Here is a 27,352-nt window from a genome sequence, read left to right on the forward strand (position 1 = left end):
AGGAGAGTAGTACATGGTCTTAATCACTGAGTCACCTCTCCATCCTTCCAGGATAATTTCAATGAAAAGTCTGATCCACTAAGCCCTCAAAGTTGTTTGCTACCAAAGTAGGGTCCTCAGTTGTGTTACTTGGCTACTAGATTTTTCTCTCTATTTACATCTTGTTTATAGGTACGGTGTCTAACAAAGGGAAGGAATATTTCCTAGGAGAATGCTAGAAAACTTTAGCAATGGGAAACTGTCTATCAGCTTTAGAACTTCCCAAGAAAGCCCAAGGAGTTAAAGCAGCCAACCAAGAATTTGGAAAAACTGTAGCGCTGGTCTTCATCAGTCAAGAGACTGGCACCAGTCAACAAGAAACACACAGAAACTAAGAAATATGACTGCCAAAGTCTTTATGAGCAGGCTTGCCCTAGAGTTTTACTACCTGTGGTTGGGGGAGATGTTCGGTGAGTCATTTGTCCTGTGACCACAGTGGCTGAAAGGCAACTCTAGCTGCCCTCTAGCCTCGCATCATCTAAACACAAGCCAGGGTTGCTCAGTCAGTCTTTTTTACATCCTTGGAGATGCAGGAGAAACTGTGTTTCTGGGAAGGGTCCCTCTAATTCTTCCCTGTAATTGTTTCCCTCTTTGGTTCACTACAATGTAACTGTAAGGTCCTCAGGTGGAACTCTTCCAGGGTGGGAGGGAGACCCTTCAGGATTCTGTGCTGGAAGGAACTCTGCTTATGTGACTTTTCCACCTCACTCTTCTCTGTGTTCTTAATTGATTCATTTTCATCAAGTATCTTGAATACCCTCTCTCTTCCATCACAGTGAACACTCAAAATAACATTAATAAAAATTTAGCTTTACACCAACATCTATTAAGAGCAAAACTCCGGGCCAAAGCTATTAATCAAATTCCATTTAAGAAGAGGATATTAAGTAAATTAGTTGAGCTGATTAAAAACACCTTCATCAAAGTAGAACATCGGTGCCAACAATATTAAGAGTTGAATTATCGATTTTGCTTTTTATAAAAACTGAAGATAGTCCATTAGCAGGGAAGAAAAAAACGATCCTTCTTCCTTCACTTTGAGGACAGTAAGGGTGATCTACTGCTAGGGATGGGGAAAGAAGTTCTGGGAAGCGAAGGGCATGACGGCAGAGTTTGTCAGAGGGTCAGAAAAGAAGCTCTGAGGTCAGATGCCCAGAGGAGGGCGCGGTCCAGCTGGGCAGCAGGACCACCTACAACCGCGCCGGTTGCGAGCGTACACCGGGGCGCTCCCGATCCCGGCCGCCAGAGGGCGCAGCCCGAGCCGGCGCGGCGCCGGGAAGGAGGAGGGGAGCGCGAGAAGGGTCAGGCGCGCAGGGCGTCCGCGCAGCTCGGCTCCGGGAAGGGCGCGGAGCCTCTGCCTCCGGGATGCGGCCTCCCGCGCTGCTGGCGCTGTTCAGCTGCTCCGCGGGTAAGTAGCGAGCGGCCCGGGCGGGCGCGGGGAGGGAGTCCCGGGGCTGCTGGCCACCCCCGCGCGGTTCCGGCTGCCGCCCGCCCCGTCCCGCCCCGTCCCGGCCGCAGCGCCCTCTAGTGGCGCCACCCTCGGCCCGCGCCCTCTCCATCTCCGCCTCCTTCCGCCGGGGCACGCGGGCTGGTGGGGAGGGCGCGGCCGGGTCGGGAGCCAGAGCCGCGCAACTGCTAGAAACTTTACAAGAGGCCGCGCCTTTCCCGCCCCTGCGCGCCGCCCGTGCGCCCTGCGGTGCACACCTCGCGCCCCACTATGAGCACCCCGCCCTGTGCGCCCCCAGCGCCCCGCCGAATGCTTGCCGCGCTCCGCGGTGTGCACTCCGCACTCCACCGTAGCTATCCTACGCCCCACGGCATTCATGCCACGGCCCGCCGTGTGCACTCTGCGCCCCACTGTGTACACTCCGTGCGCCCCACCGTGTGCACCCTCTGCTTGTGCTTACTCCGTGCCCGGCCGTACACCCCCTGCTCTCTACCGTGTGCCCCTGTGTCCCACAGCTGTGCACTCATGGGTCCCATAGTTGTGCATCCCATACCCCTAGATGTGCATCCCCGCGCCCCACCTTGTGCACACCCCTCGATCCTCCATGTGCATTCCCAGTGCCTGGAGGTGCATATCCCAAGTTTCACCCCTCCCGACCTTGAATACCGTATCCCACCTCACCGTGCATACCCCGCATCCCACTGTGTGCACCCCGCTCTCTACCTTGTGCATCCCCCGTGTTCCGCCCTGTGCACCCTGTACCTCCTGTTGTGGACAACCTGCACTCGGCCATGGGCACCCCTTTTCCCACTCCTCCGTATGTACCCTGGATCTCCTGCTGTGCATGACCGGTGTCCCACTATCTACACCCCACCCCCACCCCCGCCCATCGCCCCAGTCAAGCACACACCGTTTTGCCTTAAATACTCCATGCATCCCATCGTGTGTTCCTTGAGACCCTACCCAGCTTTACAGAACCCTGATACAGCCATTAGCACGCCCCAAGGCGCGCCCCCCTCCCCGTATCCCTTGCGTCACCCCCACCCTGTACCCTCAGCTCCTGCAATTTCCCAGAGACCTCCTCTCTTTGTGTACCACTCCCTAGGAACCTACAAACTTGGCCTGCCTTCCTCCTAATGCAGTTGGGCAAGGAGGGGAGGGAGGACCGGGGTGCCCCGCGGAACCTTGAGGCCTCCGGGAAAATCAGAGAACTGGTCCCAGGCAGTCCAGTTGCCTGTTCCTTTCTTCCCGTTTTCTGGAGGCCGTTTCCTCCCCCTTTCAGCTAAGATGATGTGGAAAAAAAGTTATAAAGTCATTGCGAATGACTCTTTATGATATTTGTTCAAGTTTGAAAGCGTGGGTTAAAAAAAAAAAAAAAAAAGACTCTTTGCAGCTTGTCCTAATACTTTTCCCTAACCCTGACTTGTCTGTGAAAAGGCAGAATTTCAGTTTTAGAAATGGCAGAATGGCTCAGTTTAGGGAAAGATGTAGTCCACGAGAGCCTTGACAGCTCGTTTGGATTTGGATTTATGCTTTCCGAATAAGGACGTTTTTTGTTTTGCTTCTGTGTACCCCTGGCATTTCTTCTGGTGCTCACTAAGTGTGAGAAAATTGAGCAAGATTAGCTTGTAATTAATTGCTCACCCACATGATTAATTTGGCAACACTGTAATTTAAAATGTTAGGGCACCTTGGACCCAGAAGGTAGCAATTGATCATGAGGAATTTTGGCCAGAGATCATGGGTTGGAGAAAGCTTTGTTGAGTCCTGGAGAAAAGCAGGCAAGAGGGCTGGGAAACGCTGCTTCCAACGCCTGCTTTACTGCCCGTAGGCTTTGCAGCTAACCAGCTGGGTGGGTGATGGCTGAAATTGGCGTTCTGTTTATAGCATTGCATTTAATAATAATATTTGTATACTGCAGATGCAGCATATAGGCTGAAAGGCACATTAGTATTTTCATATCTTTTTAATACTCTTAAGGGGATATTTGATGTGATGATAACACAGGAAAGGACATTCAGAAAGAACTAAAATGTCAACATGTTTTTAGAGATATCTCCGAGCCTCACGACATCCATAGATAAGTATAGTAAATGAGGCATAAAACCCCTTAAAAGGTTTCCATGAGAGGCTGGGGAGATGGCTTAGCAGTTAAGAGCACTCACTAGCTGCTCCTGCAGAGGACCTGGGTTCAGTTCCCAGCACCCACATGGTGAATCATGACCATCTGTGACTCCAGTTCAGGGGGTTCTGATGCCCTCTTCTGACCTCTATAGGTGCCAGGCAAGATAAAATCAATCTTAAAAAAAAAATCCAAGCCCCTGTGAGACACAGTCTTGTGAACTGGCTTCCATGAGTTAGTACGGGAACAAGCCCCTTCTTTCTTTCATACCTGGTGTTTATTGTTCTGTACTTTGATATGGGGAGAGGGCCATTGAAATGCGGCCTCCACTCAGAATCCCATTGTAAGTAAGGTGATTTGTGAGTCATTAAATTATCCTGATAGTTTGGAAGGGGCTTTTATCCACCCCTGTAAGAGTGGTCTGACTGGGTAGTTTCCTCCCAAGCTAGCACATTCATTTTATATTTTATTTTAGGAAAGTCAATATAGAAATTTCATTTTAAACCTGCCTGCATGTATGCAGACAGGAAGTCGTGGCAGCTTCAGTCCTAGCGTCTGGAATGAGTTCCAGAGGGAGATTTACAGCTCCTTAGTCACCATTCGTGAGCTCTGTGGCCTTTTAGTGGCTTTGAGCCTACATTGTTTTATATAAAACATGGAGCAGGGACTTGATAGACGCCTGGGAATTTTGCTGTCTCGTATGGTTTTAACATACTGAATCTGCCAGAGAAGGAACTGCTGTCTACCTTGTAGCCTTTGGCTTTTCTTTGTCTAGCTAGGCTTGTTTGAATTGTATGGGGTTTAAAAGGATGGGTGGAGGGACAACAGTGATGATGTTATGAGATATTTCTCAATGGCTCTTGCAAACTGGGATGGCCAATGAGATATCTATAAGGATTATGGGGACACTCATTTAAAGTGTCTGGTGCAGCTAGGATATAGACCGTTGGGGCTTACCCTTCTCCCTGAGTTGTGTGGATCTGATGGCTGGAGTTCTGAAAGCCACATTGTAGCCATGAGATCACCAAGAAAACAGGAATCAGGTAGAGAGGAGAAAGCAGCCTGGGTACCAGATGGATGTGGAACACCACAGCATCCCTGTCTGTCACCTTCCTCCAGCCTTGTATTGCAGGAGATTGTATGCAGCCAAAACCAATCTTAATTGATACCTCTGTGGAAAAGAAGACCCACACCAATGGTAGAATAATAGCTATTAGCTTTTATCTTTCACATCCCTGTCTCTCTTCCCCGAGTGAGCCAAGATTGTATTTCTTAGCACCTGCCAAATTGGGGTGATTTCTTTTCCTTCTGAGCCAAGTCTTGCTTGGATTCTTTTCATTGCCGTGAGTTAGACATGTTAAGACAGAGTCAAACCTAGTTCAGCATTTTGTGCGTGGGTTTTGTTTGTTTGTTTGTTTATTGTTTGTTTGTTTGCTTTTGATTTTGCAATGTCTCCTTTCCATTTCTTAAGCCACTCGTAGATATCGCTGACAGTGGTTTTAATTCTCCAGATAGGTTCATTGTCATTTGGGACCCGCCTCTGGCATGATCTGCTTGGCCCTGGAGTTGACCCTATGACCTTTGCCTGTAGCCCACAGTCAAACCCTAACAGATAGCATGACCTCAAAGTCCTTCCCCATTCAGTGTGTGTGGTGGGGAACACATTTGAATTGCTAGACAGAGCGGATTCCAAAATCCACAGGAAGACTGTTAAACAGAAAGACTATTTGGAGCTTCATTATTCAAAAGGCTACTTTTGAGGACCCACTGTGTGCTGAGTACTGAGATGTCTCAGAATGAGCTAGCTCCACTCTTGTGGTGTGGAGATGACTGTGTAAGAGGAAAAGTGACATTCGGTAATTAAACTGGACATTCAGGATGCTTTGAGGATGTGCTGCAGGGGGATCCTTGCCTTCCACCTGGTCTGGTGCGGCAGTTCTCAACAAAATAGCTCTTGTTAATGGCAAGAGGCTTTTTTGGATGTCACAGGATCACCTGTGTATCATCTAGAGTGAGGGATGTTGTGAGGCATTGGTTCTCGGCCTTCCTAAGGCTGCTCCCCTTTAATACGGTTCCTCACGTTGTGTTGACCCCCAACCATAAAATCATTTTTGTTGCTACTTTATGACTGTGATTTTGCTGCTATTACGACTCATAATACTTACTTATGTAAATATCTGTGTTTTCTAATGGTCTTAGGCAACCCCCAAGGAGTCACGACCCACATTTTGAGAATTGCTGCCGTGAAGTATCTTACAAGGCACAGGAAAGCTCTGCCCTGATATTTAACAGTTTAGTTACCTGGTGTGATATTTTGTATATGCTTGCCTCAGGGAGTGGCACTATTAGGAGGTGTGGTCCTGTTGGAGTAGGTGTGTCACTGTGGGGGTGAGCTTAAGACCCTCACTCAAGCTGCCTGGAAGTCAGTCTTCCACTAGCAGCCTTCAGATGAAGATGTAGAACTCTCAGCTTTGCCTGCACCATGCCTGCCTGGACACTGCCATGCTCCTGCCTTGATAATAATGGACTGAACCTCTGAACCTGTAAGCCAGCCTCAGTTAAATGTTGTCCTTGTAAGAGTTGCGTTGGTCATGGTGTCTGTTCACAGCAGTAAAACCCTAACTAAGACAAAATGGACTCCGAAAGTCAATAGTGTTGAGGTTTGAGAAACTTTTAGATCAACGAAGGCTTCCTGTAGGAAATAGTAATACTGTAAGCTCAGCCCTGAAGGGGAAGGAGAAATGGATCATGGGAAGGGAGAAGCGGCTTGCCAGTGGGAGGGAAGGGGGGGTGGTGGGGGGGGTGGGGTGGGAGGGGTGGGGGACTTGTGGTTGCGAGGGGGTGGGTGGTAGTGTTGGTAGTGGTGGAGGAGGATTCAAGCAGAGAAAGGAGAGCAGCCTGGGGAGTTTTCAAAAACCACTGACAAAATCTTCAGGGCCAGGTGTGGCGGGCCCTGCATCAGGTCAGGAATTTGTGGGTGGTCTTGTTGAGAGCTGTGCACAGCTTGCCTTCCACTTTAGGAGGCTTGGTTTTGGCTGTCCTCTGTGACAGGGATTAGAGGGGGTCATGTAGACATGGGGCACAGTGAGCAGAGAACAGCTCTGCACACTATTCCCGGACACATGGATTTATGAAGATGCCACCGTGAAACAAATCCCTTTGTGTGGTAATTTTAAAAAACCTATGTTAAAAAATGAGAGAGGCGGGCTGGAGAAATGGCTCAGTGGTTAAGAGCACCGACTGCTCTTCTGAAGGTCCTGAGTTCAAATCCCAGAAACCACATGGTGGCTTACAACCATCTGTAATGAGATCTGATGCCCTCTTCTGGTGTGTTTGAAGACAGCTACAGTGTACTTAGATATAATAATAAATAAATGTTTAAAAACAAAAAAATGAGAGAGGCTTTCCCACTCCATGATTGGTTGGGGCAGTGGGCCGAGAGAGGATTGGGGTAAGAACGAGTCATCTTTTCATTTCCTGTCTTATTTTTTAACCTGGGGATCAAACCCTAGGGTCTTGGGACCTGGTGAGATGGCTCAGTGGTTAGGGGCACTTGATGCTCTTCCATTGGACCAGAGTAGGGTTTCCAATACCCAGCTCAGGCAGCTCACTCAGCCACAAGGGATCTGGTGCTCTCTTCTGGCCTCTTGGGGGGGGGGGGGAGCACACACACACACACACACACACAATCTTAACAGAGAGATCAGGGGTCCTTGTGCACACTAGGCTTCTGCTTCACCCTGAGCCCCACCTATGCTCTTATTTCCCTCAGAAGCTAGCCAGAGGCTACTGTCTGGGTTTGTAATATCCAAAATGAATTCAAGACCACCCAGTACCTTCCCCCTTCGAAAAGGACTTTCCAAACTGTACTAGCAGGCCAAGTGCAGAGCCAGATAAGGAAGCTGGCTGACTTAACAAATGTAAAAACATAGGGTTCCCCCCCCCCCCCCCCCCAGATAGGGTTTCTCTGTGTAGCCCTTGGCTGTCCTGGAACTCACTCTGTAGACCAGGCTGGCCTCAAACTCAGAAATCTGCCTGTCTCTGCCTCCCAAGGGCTGGGATTAAAGGCATGCATACCATGCCCAGCAAAAACATAGTTTTAGCGGTCAAAATGACTGAGCCTACAAGCTGCCAAAACAATATTAGCTGTTCTCAGAGAAATAACCATAACAAGATTAGCAATTCTCCTGCCCTCCACCCCACACTGAATTCTGACAAAGACCACAGACCACCCTGACCTTGTCGCTAGAATCTCCCTGACGTTGATAGCCGTGACGTTAATAGCTGATCCAAAAGTTTAAAATGTACTATTACTTTGCTGACCAAATCATAATAGCCCACCTTGGGGGCAAGCAAAGTAAGTCACTAGGCCAAAGGTTTACTTAGTCACTATACAAACCAACCAATGCCTGAAAGGGTTACTTGCTACACCAATGAGAACCCTGTTGCTCAAATCTGTCCCTTACAAAGGCATAAAAAGTGTGTTCTTTCTTTGTTCTGGGTCTCTCCTCTGGCCTGCATGCTGAGAGGGGAGTCCCCAACATGTTGGATCAATAAAAATCCTTGTGTGCTTTGCAGCGATGGCGGTGGTCTCTGTGGTCCTTGTGAGTAAGGGTCTTGTGAGGAACTCCAACAGGTTCTTGTGTAGGCACTCAGAGGAGGGTCAGGATTAAAGTTTTCTTTTGTTTGTTTTGTTTGTTTTGTTTTTATTGTGGTTAAGTATGTGAAATAGAAAATTTACTAAGTATAAGTTGAGGTGTACAGGTATACCTAGTAAGTATAACTAACAATACAGGTAGACTTAGTAAATTGAGGGGTTAAATAATTTGACTTTTAATCTTGAGAAGGTGAAGAGGTGAGGGCGTTCAGGCCCAGAGCACGCTCACTGAAGAGGAACTTAGGGGTTATTTTTAAATTTTTATTTATTTACCTTTATTTTGTGCATTGGTGTTTTGCCTGCATGCATGTCCATCCATCCGAGAGTGTCAGATCTTGGAGTTTCAGACAGTCGTGAGCTGCCAGGTGGGTTCTGGGATTTGAACCCTGGTCCTCTGGAAGAGCAGTCAGTGCCCTTAATCGCTGAGCCATCTCTCCAGCCCCAGGTGGTTATTTCTGTAGGAGGCGATTCTCAGTACTTGTTTTTTTTTTTTTTTACTTTTTTAAGGAAGGAAGGCTCAACAAAATAATTCATTTTTGCTTTACATAAAATGTGTGCATGTTGGAAACCTTATGACATTTGGGGGAGAAAACAATCCTTGTAAATATGAAACCGTGGGTTTGGGGCGAGGGGAAGAAGAATATAAGTCTCATTAGAGAAGATTTGCATCTATCAGATACGACAGTGCTGTCTTCTCCAAGAAGCGAGAATTATCTTCAGGTCCAGTACAATAAGCTAGGAAGGCGAACCGGTGATGTATTGCTGTTTGCATTATTGCTTGCTGTGAGGAGCTCAAGGCTTCTCCTACGTCACGTTGAATTTATCTTCTGCAGATCCTCGAGGCTGGCTGGTTATGCACGAGTTTGTATATCAGTTGTGAGGAAGAGGATTTGAAAGGGACAAGGTCATTATGGAAATAGCTCCATGGAGCTCCCCTGAGTTCCGGGTCAGCCTCCTGAAGTGTGTCAGGCTTCAGTACATACGATAGTCATCTCAACATGTCCAAAGACCTACTACGCTTGTTAAAGTGTAGATCCTGGGAAACTTAGTCTGTGCCATATTGCAATATGCACATGGCTGGGTAGAAGAAAAGGCATTTTATTTAGCTCATAGATCTTGAAGCTGAACATTGGTGGTAGATAGTATGTATGCTGTGGCAGGAACACTTGCAGACATGTAAGGACGAGGCGTGAGTGCGGTTGCCTGCTATGGTAAAACTGTGATCCAGTCCCTGGAGGCCTGGGCTGCCCGAGAGAGAGAGAGAGAGAGAGAGAGAGAGAGAGAGAGAGAGAGAGAGAGAGAGAGAGAGAGGGAGAGAGAGAGAGATCACACTTTCTTAGGCTAGTGCCCTATGACCTGGTCATCTCTCACTGGGCCCCATCTGTCTCCAGCATGTTCATATTGGCCAAGTGTACAATCTAGCAGTTTGATGTCAATTTGACACAAGCTGGACTTATTTGGGAAGAGTGAAACTCAGTTGAAAGAATGCCTCCACCACATAGGCCCTTGAGCAAGGCTGTGGGGCTTTATTGATTGATTGATTGATTAATTGATTGATTGATGATAGATGTGGGAGGGCCCAGGTCATTGTGTGGGCAAATGGTCCTAGGTGCTATAAGAAAGCAGGTTGGGGGCTGGAGAGGTGGCTCAGCGGTTAAGAGCACTGACTGCTCTTCCAGAGGTCCTGAGTTCAAATCCCACCAGCCACATGGTGGCTCAACAAGTATCTGTAATGGGATCTGATGCCCTCTTCTGGTGTGTCTGAAGACAGCTACACTGTATTTATATATAATAAACAAATAAATCTTAAAAAATTTTTTTTTCAATAAAGAAGAAAGCAGGCTGAATAGCGCGCGTGGAACAAGCCAGTGAGCAGTGCTCCTCCACGGCCTCTGCATCAGCTCCTGTCCCCAGGTTCCTGCCTTGAATTCATGTCTTGGCTTCCCTGGATGGTGGATCACAACCTGGAAGCTGAAATAATTCCTTGTCTCCCCAACTTGCTGTTGGTGATGCTGTTTAGTCAGGGCAACAGAAACCTTTCTTCCTTTTCTTTCTTAAGATTTATTTATTTATTTATTTATCATATGTAAGGACATTCTCTGGCCCCGCACTCGCCTGGGCCCGCTCAGATGGTTGTGAGCCACCATGTGGTTGCTGGGATTGAACTCAGGACCTTTGGAAGAGCAGTCAGTGCTTTTAACCACTGAGCTATCTCTCCAGCCCTGAAGTTTGCTTTCTATTGCCATGATAAACACCATGACCAAAAGCAATTTGTGGAGGAGAGGGTTTGTCTTACAGGTTAGAGTCAGTTATGAAGGGATTCAGGGCAGGAACTCAAGGCAAGAATGTGGCTCCAGGAACGGATGAGAGGCCATGGAGGGAGGCTATGTACAGGCTCTCTATCCTTGCTTTTGCTCAGCCTGCTTTCCTATACAACGCAGGACCTCTCTGTCCAGGGGTGGCTCCACCTCTCCCATCAATCACTAATCAAGTAAACACCCTGAGAGCTGATAGGATGAAGGCGGTTTCCCGATTGAGGTTCCCTCTTCACAGATGACTCCAGCTTGTGTCCAGGAGACGGAAACCTAACCAGCGTATATAATTCGACAGATTTTCATATCCTTCTGACGGGACTCTCATGATTTAAAGAAACAACCCCAAGACTAGAACAGTGGGTTATTCTCGAAAAGACTTTCAGAGCCCACACCAGGACGTCTGTAGGCTTAGCGTGTCTCAGATGTATACCGCATGGACTGAATGGTGCTGATGGGGATTTTCGAATTCTGCTTCTGATTTTTCTTGCAGTGGATGAGCTGCCCATCAGTGAGTGGTCCATTGTGTTTTCCAAAAGGGAAGCCTGACAGTTAACATTCAACAATATGATTGCAATTTCGAGGGATTGTACAAAGAACTAATTTCCTTCTGTTTGAATATTTGCTTTGTGTTCTATTTCAGTGTGTTTTGGAGAGGGCTGTGTGAGCAGAGACTTTTCTGACTCTGTTTCAGATCATAGAACATTCTTATGAAGACAGGTCTTGAATCGCTCCTCCAAACTGTTTGAGTTGACATGTTCTGTCTCTGCCTGCCCCCCACCCCCATCTTGAGTGATTTCCTTAATCAAGATGTAAACCGGAGAAGCAAATTCTCTTTCTTGGTAAATGGATGTGGTTATTCTCATTTCTGTCCCACATGTTGCTCTTGTAAACATATTTTTCCTCCAGCCCACAGAGCCCCTGGGACGGGCTGTCTTTCAGCCTTGTATCACGCCACTTTTTATAGTCAAGCAGTGCTAGGGCTCAGGTCTCCTCTGTGGTGACTCCTTTCTCTTGTCCACTTGAAGGACACGAGTCCTTTAAAGGATTTCTTAAAATTTAAAGAGAATTCTGGAGAGGTGGTGGCTCAGTGGTTAAGAGGATCCGAGTTCAAATCCCAGCACCCATGTCCAGAGGCCCATAGTCGCCTGTAACATTAGCTCAAGGGGTTCTGATGCCCTCTGCCCAATTTGGAGTCTCCTTGCACTCGTCTGTGTGTGTGTGTGTGTGTGTGTGTGTGCGCGCATGTGAGTTCCAGGGGTGGAAGGGGCCATATCCTTGCTATACTTACTATACCGAGTAGGCAGGCTTGGGACACCAGCCGACTCACCTCACATCTGCTCACTACATAGCCTGATATTCCTGCCAAGTCCTGAAGGTGGGGCCACCTGTGCTCTGCTCTTCTCCACAGCCTTCCTGGGCTCTTCCACCCCCATGCCCCCACTTGTAGCTACTGCATGTCTGCCTCTGAGGCCAAGGCTTCTGTTCCCTCAACCAGACAGCTTAGGGGTGCTGGCTTGAGATCCCCCCAATTCCAATCAGGCTCAGATATATTCTTGCACAAGCAGCCGCCTAGCCGGCACGCGTGTGCCCATTTTTGTCCCCTGATAAGTCATTTCGTACACTGGCTCAAGAAGTCTGTCTAGGGAGCACAGCCCCATATCACATTCCCATCCTTAAGATCCTTAAAATGCTTTTATACCCAAGGGGAAAAGAACCCCTTCATTATATCCGTCGACCCCATAACTCCTGTGCTCCAGGTATCTCCACTGACAACTCTCAGTCGCTAACCCCAAGGTGTCCCTACTCCATCAACTGTCTACCAGGTGGACCCACCCCAAGCATCCCTCCAGAGGTCTCTGCCTTAGCTACTTCCCTAAACCAAATGTCCCTATCTCAACAAGTCTCCTCCCTAGCTTACACTGCAAGTCCCCAACCTGGTCATTCCCTTGAATAGGTGACTCCACCCCAGTGACGAGGTATCCCCAACATAGCTACTTCCCCCTACCAGTTACCCCCGGCCTCTGGTGTCTCTGCCCAGCCTCTCTCCTGCACTTCGAGGCATCCCTTGGGTGTCCCAGCTGTGGGCATCCAGGCCTGTCCAGTGCAGGGTGTGGAAAGTCTGTTTGCAGCCTCCTTAGTATTTCACTGCAAGCCCCTGGGAAGGGAAGCTAGTGGTGCAGGGATCCACCTCCAAGCGTCTTGCTTGCTGGCAGACTGGCTCCTCTGGGGAGCTGGGCCTTCGTCTTCAGCATGAGTTGTCACAGGCAAACAGAGTGACTCTTGCCTGTTGAGCAAATGAAAGTCTAAGTGAGTGATGTTGGCGACAATGGCTGCTGGCAGGGACAGCCCAAGGCCTTTCCCACTTGAAGAATGGGTCGCTCCTCCAGTCACTTGTGGGCTGCTCCTGTGTTGGCCCCAGTATGAGCCCATGGGCCCTTCATCCTTTGGTTTGGCAGTGCTGTCTAGAGTTGCTTTTTAGTGTGCCATCAGCTGCTGTGGGTGATATGGGTGTCCACGGACTGAGGAAGAGAAAGAGGAAGAGGAAGAGACAGGCTCTGCGCCTCTGGCCTTCCTCTGGGCCCAGTTTGCTGAGCTATGGATATTGCATTTGCGTCTCTCCCCTCAGTTGGAGTGGGTTGCCTTCAAAGCATTAATTAGAACGAGCAAACTGGCCTGAGCTGTGGTCCTGGAGTAGAAGGTCCCCTCTTGGGACCTGCAGTGAAATTCAGGATGTGGAGGAGGAGGAGGAGGAGGAGGAGGAGGAAGAGGAGGAGGAGGAAGAGGAGGAGAAGGAGAAAGAGGAGGAGGAGGAGGAGGAAGAGGAGGAGGAGGAGGAAGAGGAGGAGAAGGAGAAAGAGGAGGAGGAAGAGGAGGAGGAAGAGGAGGAGGAAGAGGAGGAGGAGGAGGAAGAGGGGAAGGGGAATGAGGAGGGGGAGGGGGGAGGAGGGGGAGGAGGAGAGCAGTCCCTGGAGGCCAGAGCTGCCAGGGGAAAGGAAGTGTTTGCTAAGTAGGTCACAGGGAAGAAAGGAAGAAAGTCCTAAGGCTTTCCTCCCCCAGGGACCTTAGAAGAAGAACAAACATACAAACAAACAAACAAACAAAAACCTGGCCTGTTGGTGTGTGTATCAGATTGTATGCCTCCCTCCTGGTATTTGTGCAGGGCTCCTGACCCCTGGACAGGCAGATGGACAGACTGAATTGTCCTGGTTAGCAGTGGACCCTCCAGTGTTGCCCGAGCTTTTTTTGTGTTGTTTTGGAGACAGGATCTATGTAGCCCAGACTGATCTCGAACTCATCACCTCTGTGCCTCTGTCTCTTGAGTGCGGGGATTACAAGTGTGCCCAGCATCATCCAGTCTACCCGAGCTTTTCTCGGTGCCACTCTGGGCCCTAAAGGCTTAGCTGTCATCTCCTTAGTCCCCAGCTCCTCCTGAGGCTTCTCTGATGGATGTTTCTGGAAGACTAGGGATAGGAGTGTATTCCCTGCCTGGAGGCAGGATTTTCTGTCCACTTTTGGGAACCAGAGAAGCCAGGTGATGAGACAGCACTAACACACTTCAGTTAACTCCTTAAGTTTCTCCTCTGCTTGCACAAGGGCTTCATCCTGCGATAAAACTGGGTCCGGGTCGCCTGTAAAAAAAAAAGAAAATCTCCATTTATCTTTCCGTTCTAGGTATGTTCACACATCCGTCGGCTTGAATTATTTAAAGTTATCGTGAAAGGGCCCCGATTCCGATTGCCTGCCCCTGACTTGCACTTTAAATATAGTCTTGGTTCACCAGAATTCATGTTGAAAATAGAAAATGCCTTTTAAACAGCAGTTTGGCACGTAAAAGCATGGTTTACCTTGGAATATTTCTCCGACTGCACGGAAAGGTATTCAGGCCAGATTTTCAGAAATGCTTGCCCCTGCCAAACCTAGAAATCAGCGTGAAATGAAACAAGAAACATGGAACCCCAGGTCATCATTCCTGGGTGCCCCTTTGGCTGGGGGCGGGGGAGGTCTGAATTGGAGAGGGAAAAGCCTTCTTCCCGGTTTCCCTTTCCCTCCCTCTGTCCCTCACTCCCTCTCTCCCTCTCTCTGAAGTTGCCAGACCTTAATATTAAAATCAAAATGAAGTCAACTGTGAACATTAAAAATAAGGGCCATCTCCCGTTGATGCGCGGCCTTGCCGGCAACTTAGGGAACCCCGTGTAAACACAGCACATTGCACATGCAGCGCCAGCTTCATCACCCTGCGCTGAATTATTCAGTCTCTGTTTATATTTATATGTTATATATTCTGCTTGCTCCTCTGATTAGCATATCCCCCAAATCTGCAGTGCGTCAAAATACTGAAATTAAAAAGAAAAGACAAGAAAAACAAAAACAACAAAAACAGGCACAGTGATCTGTCTCCTCCCACTCTGTCAACACGAAAGCCTTGCTTCTATTAATATCGAGACCTAATTTACCACAACACTTAGACGTTTAAGACTATCATGTTTTAGCTCTTGGGAGATTGTCTTTGCTTTGGTAATACAAAGTTAACATGTGTTAAAACTGCTGAAGGGAATGGGCATTTTCTTTAAAAACCGAATTTACTCCTTTTTCTCCCTCTTTTAACCCAATTTACACCTTTCTTTAAAAAACTTGGGTTTTTGAGGGAGGAATTTTCCAGACTGCTCACATTTTATGATTTGATTTGTCACGTTCCTATTTTATAATAAAAACAACATTTTTATTATAAAAATACATCTGGCGCCCTCACGATTTTGGCCGTTCCGTTTAGATTATAGAAATCTCACCGTAGAAAAGGGATGGAGAGCGATGGACATCCTCACAGCATCGCTTTAAGCATTATGTCATTTCTGCTGTGGAAAAAAAAAAGATCTTAATTTCATAGTAGAATGATGGAGACGATGAAAGGCTTTTTATTTTTAAAGGACTTAAAAAAAAAAAAAGAAAAAAGAAAAGCCTAGATCTGCGTATTTTGGGATGGAGAGAGAAGCCAGTGAACATGGAGTCTCAATTTCGTCAGGGGAACCTGGAAGGCTCCCTCGGTTTATTGGCAATCTATTCCTTGCTGTGTGGCTCTTCTATGAAGAGCGGCATTGGGAAATATTAGCTGCTTTTTTTTTTTTTTTGGAGGGGCTCCGCATTGGTGCCTCCCAGAACCAGTAGAGAAAACAAGCCTTCCTCAGCATGCTCTCCTCTCAAGCTGCTGACACAGCGCCCCCCACCGGTCATAGCCCGCCTGCTTTGCGAGCAAGTCAGGTGAAAGAAAATGCCAGGAATTAGACGATGCCACCGGACCGTTAAACTGAGAAAGTTACTCTATTTGATGAAAGGGGAAATTATAACTCAGAGTCCTTTGGTTATCTAGATTTGAAATAGGAACTGATTGGGGTGGAGTGGATTCTTTTTTTCTTCCAGCACTGGGGATCGGGCCTAGTTGTGTATGTTAGGCAAACCTTCAGCCACTGAGCTGTATCCTCAGCAAGATGGCTCACGCAGTTTACCACGCAGCTGAAAACCCAGGAGAGAGAAATTCACGGGCGAAAACAGGCTCATTCAAAGCCCGTTCTAAAGAAGGCAGAAGCAACTCTCAACCTCAGATCTCCATCTCTAGGTGTCCTAGGGCCAGAGGGCTTTTATGCGATTAAACGGGTGGGATTATGAATAGACAATAGGCAAGGGAGCTCGTGTGCTGGTCAGGGCTGTGTCTTCTCTCCTCTGGACAGAGGAACTTCACCATGGACTGCTCTCTGCAGCTGATCAGCCAGAATTTGAGGAATGGCTTCCTCCTCCTTCCAGAAAAGGATTAGGGAGAAGGACCATAAAAGGAGAAGAGGAACATCTATCTTCATCCATGTCTGTGTATCAATGGGTATGCAGTTCCCACAGAGGCCAGAAGAGGGCGTTGGATCCCTATGGAACTCAAATTACAGATGGTCGTGAGCTGCCAAGTGGGTGAACCTCAGAACTGAACCTGAGTCCTCTGCAAGTGCAGCAGGTGCTCCTAACTGCTGAGCCAGCTCTCCATTTGTGTTCTGTCTCTCTCTCTCTCTCCCTCTCTCTCTCTCCTCTCTCCTCCCTCTCTCTCTCTCTCTCTCTCTCTCTCTCTCTCTCTCTCTCTCTCTCTCTCTCTCGCACTCTCACTCTCTTGCTCTCTCTCTCGCTCTTGCCCTGGCTGGCCTAGAACTCACTATATATATCATATCATATTGACCTCAAACTTCATAAAGATCCATTCTGTTCTTCCTGAGTGCTGAGCTTATAAAGGTATATGCCACCATACTGCCAGCAAGGGGCCGTTTTAAATAAACCCCTGCTGTATCCTGACCACAGTTTTATAATCTATGAGTTTCAGTATGTTTATTTTTCAGAATCCTGGGGTGCCTGGCAAGTGATATTAACATGTGACCATGCATGTTGTTGGTTTGGTATTAGAGATAACCTTGTACATGTGTAGCACATGCTTGCCCACTGGGCTGTAATCCCAGCATCAACACTTGCTAAATAGTTCTGGCTTTGATATCTCCTGGAGGGTTTAATTAATTAATTAATTAATTAAAATATTTAATTTTCTTTTAATCATATGCATATGGTGTATGTGTGTGGGTTTGTGCATATGTGAGTGCAGGTGCAAGTGGGGACCAGAAGAGGGCGCCAGATCCCTCAAAACTGGAGCTGCAGTGTTTGTGAGCCACCTACATGGGTGCTGGGAATCCTGTCCTCTTTAAGAACAGTAACTGCTCTTAGCTGCCGAGTCATCTCTGCAGTCTCCCCCTTGAGTGTTTTAAGTGTGTGCAAGTTTCTTGGGAGCGAATGAAATAAAACAACCCTACAGTCTTAAGTGCCCAGAAACAAGATTTAAATGGTGTTTGGGTTAAATCTCTGCTTTGTTCTTAGAACTTGGTTAATGACTTGGCCCTTGACATACATGTGTGCACGTGCATGTGTGTGTATGTATGCATGTGCATATGTGTGTGTATGTCTGTGTGCGTGTGTGTCTGGTGACTTGATTGAAATGCCCCCTATAGTCACAGGCATTTGAATACTTGGCCCCTGTTGGTGGTGCTATTTGAGAGGCTTAGGAGAGATGGCTTTGTTGGAGGACGTGCGTGCGTCCATCACTAGAGGTGGGCTTTAAGAGACTCTATGCTCCCAGCTTTTGGGTTCACTGTCTGCCTATGCTGTGGCTTAAGACCCGAGCCCACAGCATCTTGCCCCAACCACCATGAGTGCCATTCTCCACCACGATGAACTAAATAAAACCAAATAAACCCTTCTGTAAGTTGCTTTGGTCATGGTGTTTTATCCAAGCGATAGAAAAGTAACCAGTACAGGGTGTCCTGATGTGAGCATGCACAGATGCACGCATATCTGTAAAGGGAAAGAACATAGATTATATCGTGATGAAAATAATTTGGGAGTGGGCACTGAACTCTCTTCTACTGGATTAGATAGGTGCTGCCTGGTGATGGAGCCTTTCAGTGAAAAGACCATATGGCCAACAATGAAGACATTCATTCATTCATTCAATATTATTGAGCTACTTCTGTGTGCTATTTGTATCTTGGTTAGTCAATAAAACTACTTTCCTGCCAGTGCGGAGCTTGTAATATTAGAGTCTATTAGTAACAGTCCCCAGATACGTATTTTGAGTTGGTGCTGAGTTCTCTAATGAACAGTAGGGATGACTTGGGGGGGAGCTGAGGCAGGCGCGGAGGCACGGAGGCGGGTGGACTGTTGAGGAAGTCCCAGGGCTACACACGCTGCCTGCTCTTATCTAAATGCCAACACTTGGGTCCCTTTGGCTTGTGTTTCAGTTTCAACCCTGCCTTTCGAAATGCCATTCTGGAAATGGAACCGATGAAGCCATGTTAGTCTTTTGCATTTCAGTGTGACCGCGTCTTAGATTACTTCCTGTGGGCTGATGTTAATGGGTAACTTGAAGCGATGGGTGTCTGGGGGTGTAGCGGGGGAGGGGAGGGATTAGACAGAAGGGTCTGATGGTGGGGTTATCTCATGCTTGTACAGTGGCATTCTCCAGTGGCCCTTCTCTATGCCATGTGCCTGCCCACCTCCTCTGGCAATGCCCCTGGAGGAAGGACCTGACACCCCCGCACCCCAGCAATGCTCTCCTTTTATCTCCTTAGGAGACACTCGTTATACAACTCCCTGACTTTCTGGCTTCGCGTTTTGCTTCATATTTCCAGCGCTGTCTTATGTTGTTGTTGTTATTATTTTTAATGCTCAGCCTAAGTGCGCCTCTAAGGAGGTCTTTGCCTATTTATGACTCGAATCGAAAACATTCAATCACTCTGAATGGAAGATGATTTTAATTCCCTCAGTCTCCTGCCCTGGAATTTCAGTAGGATCCTGCATATTCTCCCCGGCTGGTTTGTAAACAGCATCTGCGGTTCTAACCGCACAGCCTCACACAACAAGTGCACCCCAACGTTACTTCTGTTGTCTGTCAGGCTTGGCAGGGACAATGGAAGTGGGACTTTGTACCACCAGTCCTCCATTCTTCAGAGTTTTGGTATGTAAATCAAAAACTTGAAGAGGTATTTTTTTCCTATATATTTTTTTGTTGTTGTTTATAAAGATTTTAATTGCTCTACTGAAGTTTTCTGAGTGTGCGTGTGCATGTGCGCTAGTGTGTGTGTGTGTGTGTGTGTGTGTGTGTGTGTGTTCTGCTTGGTAGCTGGAGCTCATTGACTTTACAGGGATAAATTATTTCCGGTCTAAGATGAAGGATACTTCTAATACTTGTTTGTAGCAATGCAGCTGTTTGAAAAGGAGCAAAATATATCTTGTTAAAATATTCTGTTCCCCACTTATTATGAGCAGAATTGTCGAATGTGAGAATGAATCCAGATTGCTAATTTTAATGTAAATATGTCTCTCTCTTTCTCTCCTAGCTTTTGCTTTGATGTCTGAAGAGATAAAAGAAAAGGTCACGCCTTCTCAGGTACTAAATGTAATGATCTACTCTAACCATTCCCCTGACATTATTTTAGGTTGAATGGGAAACATAAATCTTTTATCCTTAACAGTTAATGTTTGATTTTTTTTTTTTTTTTTGCTGTTGTAGGAACTGAGATATTGTTCTGTATCTGTGTGTGTGTTTGTGTGTTTGTGTAGGGGTTCTCGTGTAACTCCAGAGGTCAACTCTGGAGTTGTTTCTTAGACTAAGCCCATGTGTATGTGCATGTGTGTATATGATGTATCTATGTAGTGTATGTGTGAGAACATGTATGTGGTGGTTTGAATGTGCTTGGCCCATAGGAAGTGGCACTATTAGGAGGTGTGGCTCTATTGGAGGAAGTGTGTCACTGTGGGTCTGGGCTTTAAGACCCTCATCCTAGCTGCCTGGAAGCCAGTCTTCTCCTATTGGTCTTCAGATGAAGATGTAGAACTCTCAGCTCCTCCTGTACCATGCCTGCCTGGATGCTGCCATGTTCCCACCTTGATGACAGTGGACTGAACCAGTGTGTGCTTGGGTGTATGCCCCATACATGCTTATGTGGAGGCCAGCAGAGGATGCCAGGTGTTCTGCTCTATTATTCGCTGCCCCATTCCCTTGAGAAAGGGTCTCTTATTAAACCTTGGGTGGGCTGGCAGCCACTAAACCCCAGAAACCCTCCTGTCTGTACCTTGTCAGCTCTGAGATTACAGGTGCAAATATCCACACCTAGCTTTTTACATAGGTGCTGGGGTTTTGAACTCAGGACTTCAGCCTTCTGCAGCAAGCACTCTTTCCCACTGAGTCATCTCCTTGCGTTTGATATAGGATCCTTCATCTTGCTGGTTAGGCTAGGCTGTCTGGCAGATTCCCCATGAATCTGTCTGTCTCTGCCTTCTCAGTTCTGGGACTACAGCATGTGGCACCATGCCTCAATGTTTTACATGGGTCTCCGCGCTTGCGTGGCACACACTTTACCAACTGAACAATCTTTGTGGTCAACAATATAGATCTCGGAGCCCTAATAGCACCTCGTGAACACATTTGATTGTTTCTGTTGTGTATGGGCACATGTGTGTGGTGGACACACACGTGTGTATATATGTGCATGTATGTGTGTTCCTCCAATAGTCCTCACTATATAGATTGAGGCAGGGGCTCTCTCTGGTCTTAGGGCTCACCTATTCAGCTAGTGTGGCTGCTCAGCTTGTTCTAGAGAATTGTTTTTTTTAAATTAAAGATTTATTAATTTATGTATGTAAGTACACTGTTGCTATCTTCAGACACAGCAGAAGAGGGCATCAGATCCCATTACAGATGGATGTGAGTCACCATGTGGCTGCTGGGAATTGAACTCAGGACCTCTGGAAGAGCAGTCTGTGCTCTTAACTGATGCGCCATCTCTCTAGACATCTTGGCAATGTTTTATCTTTGCTTTCCCATGTGGCACCGCCAGCTTTAATGGGCCCAGGGGACCTGTGCACTAGTCAGTCTTTATGAATATACAGCCAGCATGCTTCACCCACTGAGCCATGTCCAGCCCAGGTTTGCTTTGAAAACCATGATTTAGTAGTTCAGACGTTAGGAAGGAGGCTTTTGATGCAGAGATGCATCACTAAGAAGCTCTGCCTGGGTAGCTGCTCTCAAATCTCAGGTATCCTGCTCTTGGCTTCATCTCCCGGTCTGTGAAAGGATTCTTGTCACGGGGCTGGGAAGAGTTCAAAACCTGATTACTGTTGCTCTGAGGATGGAGCCATGTAGGAAGGCATCCTGAGGACTGGGTGAGGGGCTCCACAGGTGCCCAAGCTGCCTTGTACGATCAGAACCTGAAGCCAGACTTGGAAGCCAGGCAGAGTAGGTCACAGTTTTCCAAAACTCTCTGAGCCTCCATTTTTGGTCATTGATGATGTTTGAGAACTATCTATCTATCTATCTATCTATCTATCTATCTATCTATCTATCTAAATTTGGTCATTGATGATGTTTGAGAACTATCTATCTATCTATCTATCTATCTATCTATTTATCTATCAACTTGATCAGCTTAACAGATGAGCAAGAGAACAATATTTAAATACCACTCAGGCCCTCCAATAACTGGAGCGGAGGAGTCTTTCCTGAAAGCTTTAGCCTGGCTGTGGTATCCTTCCCCCCAGCAGGGTTGCCTTGTCTGGTTCCAGTGGGAGAGGATGTTTGTATTCTGGCAGAGACTTGACAGGGTGGGGGGAGATACCCAGGGGGGCCCCACCCTCTCAAAGAAGAAGAAGAAGAAGAAGAAGAAGAAGAAGAAGAAGAAGAAGAAGAAGAAGAAGAAGAAGAAGAAGAAGAGGAGGAGGAAGAGGAGGAGGAGGAGGAGGAGGAGGGTCTCTGTGAAGGGGGACGGGGAGGGAAGGCAGCATTTGGGATGTAAATAAATAAAAATTTTGAAAAGTGCCATCCATTTTTGTTATGTTAACTAAGGCTCCAGTCTAGTCGACATTTTACTCCACAATTAGTGTAAAAGTATCTCGAATAGAGTATTTCTTTTCTCAAAAGAGCATTATCTGACTGTGCTATGGGATCCCTCCAAAGCGAAAATAATGCTAATAATTTCTTATGATGTTAAGACTCTTTAGGGCTAATAAAAGCATTTGGATACACTTTATTTAATTTGATCTTCTCAATGACACTGCTGTTGCTAAGAAAAAAAAAAGATATTCCCAGTTAAACAGAGGGGATTTAGCCTGAAAGCATTTATGTGATTTTTACCAAGGACACAGGATCATTACAAGTTCAAGTTCAAATGTTCTGAGTCCTGTATTTTCAGCCCGGACACTGCTTTAATTACAACGTGTGCGTTTGACTGGAGTGAGGCTTTCTCATAAAGAGTTTAAAGTGTTACAAAAGGATTATCAGCAGCTAATTAAAATTTTGTTTAATGAATTTGGAAGTTATACATACTTAAAAATGATTTTTAAATTTTACTTTTTATGTGTGTGCTCTGCCCATGTATATGTGCCTGTACCACATGCATGCATGTGCTTGTAGAGTACAGTAGAGGGCGTCAGATCCCTGGAACTGGAGTTACGGGTAGGTGCTGGGAACTGAAGCAGGGTCCTCCACAAGATCTTTTAACCACTGGTCTCTCCTATCATCTTTATGTAAGGAACTTCCAAACTAAGCATTGCATTTGGAGTTGTTCAAATCTCTGAGGCTTAAGAAAAAGAAAGCCAAGTAGAAATGTGGGCTTGGTCATGTCTTGTGGTGTGTGATTGGGAGCTGCGTGTGGGAGAGATGCACTAATAACGGCTCTCTTGTCTGACAGCGACTGATACGCAGTCTTGACAGTGAGCCCGGTTTTGATTAATATTGATAGCCCGTGGAAGAAACTCGTGGCACCAGCGATCATAAAGCAAACCCCCGCTCTCCTCCTCAGAAAAACTAAGCCTTTTCACGAGGGAAGCAGAAGACAGGGTTTTAAATTTTCTGTCAGCAACTTCATTTAGCCCAATTTTCTTCCTCAAAGGGGAAATTACTCACGGCTGTATTGGCTCTGTTCAAATCACCCAACTCAACACTCCTTGGCTATTTATTTTATTTATTTTTTCCGTTTACAGATTGAGTTGCTTGAAGAAGCCAATCACTTCTTAGCCACGTGTCAGCCACTGAACTACAGGGCTTAGGACCAGATAGGAAGACATGTGATCGGGGTTGGTTTTCTTTGGGGCCACAGAGCTATGGGGAGGAAAGCCCAGTCCAGGGCTGTTGGAATTACGCTGTCTGGAAGCCCTGGGTCTGGAGGGCTTTCATCTTTTCCATTGTTGCTGGTGACCCTGGCTGCACATGAGTGTTGAACTGTGTTTGGAAAGACCTCCAGGCTGGTGGTGTGAGAAGGAACAGAACTAGGAAGACCTGGTCTTCATCCTGGTTTTGTGGCCAGTGACTAACGAGCCCTGGGAAATCCCTTCGTGTTTTCTGAGAGAAAGGATTGTCTTATTTGGAAACAGGGGGAACATTAGCTGTAATCACCTCTGGCCCTATTTCTTCATCTAAATGTTGTTTTCCCACGAACCACACAGGATAGCTGGTTCTGTGACTTGAGCAAGCCCTTTAATCAGGGACAGGAAGTAGTTATGGTGGGAGCCCATGGTGTCTTTGTGCCCAGCACAGCTACACTGAGAGTGGAGGGTCCCCTGATCAGGTGTGGACTCTTGGGACAGCTTGGGATGCTAACCAGGCTTGGCGTGACACCGTCAGAGGGGTTGAGCTTCCCAGTCTCAGTAGATTCTTCCTAAGTTAATTGTTTCATCTGATTCAGTGAGTGGTGGGTTGTTTGGACTTGAGGTCTAACAGATCAGCATCCATTGTGGAATCTTCCCAACTCAGCAGCCTTAGTACTCCTGAGGCCAGGAGAGTTTCATAAAATGCAACCCACCAGTCACATCTCTGTCTTCTGCTCTGTCTCAGACCGTCCTGTCTCCTGGTCCCCTTGGCATTCTTAAAGGCCATTCCTCTTTGTGGCCTGGCCTTAGCTTTGAAGCAGTTCCAGATTTTGTTGGTAAAGGTTCACAAATGCATTTCTTATTTTAGCCTGTAAGAAAATCGAATGATGCTGGTAAGTGTCTCATTGCCATAATTATACCACGGAGCTGCCAAAAATGTAAAAAGGAGCAATCAGTTGAGCTGTCGACACTTTGTACTTTGTCAGTGAATTTGCAGGTTTCCTGTGAATTACTCAGGGTCAGGATCAAGTCATCTCTGTGCCTATGCCTAGCTTTGAGTGACTGGGGCTCACCAGCCGGGAGGCACCCTTTTGTGCCCAAGTGTCCTAGTGACTGTGTGTTACTATAACAAAAGGCTGGAGACTGGGTGACTTATAAAGAACTGGCCTTTATTTCTTATAGTTCTAGAGGCTGGAAAGTTCAAGGTAGAGGAGTGGAGGCCTTATTGGCTTGAGTCATTCCATAGGGGAAAGAAGAACGGCAAAGGAGCATGTGCCAGAGAGAAAGAGGGGGCTGGACTTGCGACTGTGACAGACGCGCTCTTGAGAGTGAGCGTGCTTCCACAGTCTCACTGTGAATCCATTACCTTGTGAGGGCTCCACCTCAACGCTGAAGAGCTGGGGATGATGTTCCCCTCCCTCCCTCCCTCCCTCCCTCCCTCCCTCCCTCCCTCCCTCCCTCCCTCCCTCCCTCCCTCCCTCCTTTCTTTCTTTCTTTCTTTCTTTCTCTCTCTCACTTTCTTTCTTTCTTTCTTTCTTTCTTTCTTTCTTTCTTTCTTTCTTTCTTTCTTTCTTTCTTTCTTTCTCTCTCTCACTCTTTCTTTCTTTCTTTCTTTCTTTCTTTCTTTCTTTCTTTCTTTCTTTCTTTCTTTCTTTCTTTCTTTCTTTCTTTCATGTGTATGAATGCTGTCTCCACGCATGTACATGCACTGTGTGCTTACAGTGCCTGTGAAATCCAGAAAGGGATCAGTTCCCATGAAATTGGAGTTGCAGATGACTGTGAGCGTGCTGGTAACGGAACCTAGATTCTTTGCAAGAGCAGCAAATGCTCATAATCACTGAGTCACCTCTCTGGACTCTGGGAATGGTGTCCTCCCTGCTTCCTGAGACAGGGTTTTCCTGTGTAGCCCTGGCTGTCTTGGAACTCACTCTGTAGACCAGACTGGCCTTGAACTCAGACATCTGCCTGCCTCTGTCTCCTCAGTGCTAGGACTAAAGTTGGTTTGCCGCGTTGCCTGATGGGGAAGGCTTTTTAACGCATGCCTTAAGAGACACATTCAAGCCACAGAAGTTGCTGTCACCTGTCCTCCACCAAGACCCCCTGTGGTACTTTAGGAATGATGTGTTAACATTCTCTATGACATCATGTCTCAGTTACTTTTCTATTGCTGGGCAAAACACCATGACCAAGGCAACTTATAAAGGAAAGCATTTCATTAGGAGTTTATGGTCTCCAGAGCCTATGACCATTATGGCGGGGAGCATGGCAGCAGCCAGGCAGGCATGGCAGTAGATCAGTCGCTAAGAGCTTATATCTGATCCACAATGCAGGAGTCAGAGAGGCACTGGGAAGGGTTGTTGAAACCTCAGAGTGACACACCTCTTCCAACAAGGCCACATGTCATAATCCTTCCCAGCAGCTCCACCAACTGGCGACCAGGTGTTCAAACATATGAACCTATGGGAGGAGGGGACATTCCCTTTCAAACCGCCACACATCATGTCTGAGCTCAGCAAAGGCAAGAGCTAGGAGACCTTTTCATCTTGAGGCGAGTCCTGCCCTTGACGAGGTCTTTAGAACTAACTTTCCCCAAATGCAGCTTTATATAGGAGGAGTAAGCTTTTAGCCCAAATAAATGACTTGCCTAAGGTCATGCACTAAGGGCACAACCCAGCCTGGAGAGATGGCTCAGGGGTTAAGATCACTGGCTGCTTTTGCAGAGTACCTGGTTTTGGTTTCCAGCCCCAGTGTGGCAGCTCACAACCATCTGTAACTCCAGTTGTAGGGAATCTGGCTCCCTCTTCAGGCCACAGTAGGTACTGCACACACATGGTGCACATCTGTACCTGCAGGCCACCCACCCACTTAAAATAAAAATAAAGCCATCTTAAAGGCACAGCCTTGTCACAGAACTTCCAGAGCAATGCAGTTGCTTATGGTCCCTGCTTTGCCCCCTTCTGTTCCAGCCTCCTTACTTTAGGATAGCATTTAGCTCCATCCTCAAGCCCTGTTGCCACATGTTAATGCAGATTATTCATCTTTATTCAGCGTATTGCTGGTTCAGCTAAATGATGGCATTCATCCTTGTCTCTTTCATTTTTAAATACAGGATTTGAGGCAGAGTAGTCTACCGGGGAGACATGACATAGGTAAGTAGTGGACTTTTCTTATTGTTATGTGTCTATGGTATATTATGTTTGCATATGTATGGGTGCACATGTGTGCAGGTATGCGTGTACGCACATGTCCTCATTTGCTCTCTGCTTTATGTGCTGAAGCAGGGCACCTCTCTGAACGGCTGCCTCATCAAGCCTAGTCAGCCATCTTGTCCTAGGCTTTTCTATCTCTGCCTAATGAGTCTTGTTTCTCTGTGGGTTCTGGGTGATCCAAACTCAAGGCCCCATGGTTGCATAGTCAGCCCCGAATCATCTCCAACAATGATTTTTAAAAAGAGATTTATCTAATTTTATTTTATATGTATTGGTGTGTTGATTGCATGTATGTCTGTGTGAAGGTGTCAGATCCCCTGGAACTGGAATCATAAAAGGGTTGTGAGCTGCCATGTGGGTGCTGGGAATTGAACCTGGGTCCTCTGGAAGAGCAACCAGTCCTCTTAACCACTAAGCCATTTCTCTAGTCCCAGATACACACACACACACACACACACACACACACACACACACACACACATACATATATATATATACATATAGTTCTGGCTAGCCTTGAACACATAAAGATCCACCTGTTCCTGCCTCCTGAGTTCTGGAATTAAAAATATGCACCACCACCACCCAGACCCAGCAAGGAATGTGTTTGTGTGTATTTGTTATAAGTTGTATAGACTAGCGAGGTGGATTTTCCTTTTTGGCTATACATATGAGGTATGTTTTGTTGTTTTTGGCTAGCCTAAAGCTTGCAGTCATGTAGACCTTGGGAGAATATGCCCATGGCTTTTGATCTATGTGAAGTATTTTCTGGTCCATCCATCCATTTTTATTGGACGACAAATGCTGCCTGTCATTTAGAGTCATGGACATGTTAGCTGATGGCAGACTGTAGTGAGTTTAGAAAAGAGCACCAAAGCTTGCAGGAAAGAGGGGACTTACCTCTTG

The 27,352-nt window shown here is 46.9% G+C and overlaps 1 protein-coding gene across 3 annotated transcripts in view; it reads left to right on the forward strand.

Annotated features, from left to right (window-relative positions):
* Positions 1-1,167: 1,167 nt before the first annotated feature.
* The window catches only part of B3glct (beta-3-glucosyltransferase), an 84,500-nt gene continuing 58,315 nt past the window's right edge, over positions 1,168-27,352 (forward strand). For 2 of the 3 annotated variants that reach the window (XM_030254627.1, XM_030254628.1), the window contains exons 1-4: positions 1,168-1,447; positions 19,049-19,110; positions 19,493-19,542; positions 26,347-26,386. In XM_030254627.1, the coding sequence (XP_030110487.1) occupies positions 1,188-1,447; positions 19,049-19,110; positions 19,493-19,542; positions 26,347-26,386 (412 nt within the window). In that variant the 5' untranslated portion in view covers positions 1,168-1,187. The remainder of the gene's footprint in view (positions 1,448-19,048; positions 19,111-19,492; positions 19,543-26,346; positions 26,387-27,352) is intronic. The other variant, NM_001081204.2, reaches the window with a different exon arrangement.

The sequence above is a fragment of the Mus musculus genome, chromosome 5, assembly GCF_000001635.26.
Source record: "Mus musculus strain C57BL/6J chromosome 5, GRCm38.p6 C57BL/6J".
Classification (NCBI taxonomy): domain Eukaryota; kingdom Metazoa; phylum Chordata; class Mammalia; order Rodentia; family Muridae; genus Mus; species Mus musculus.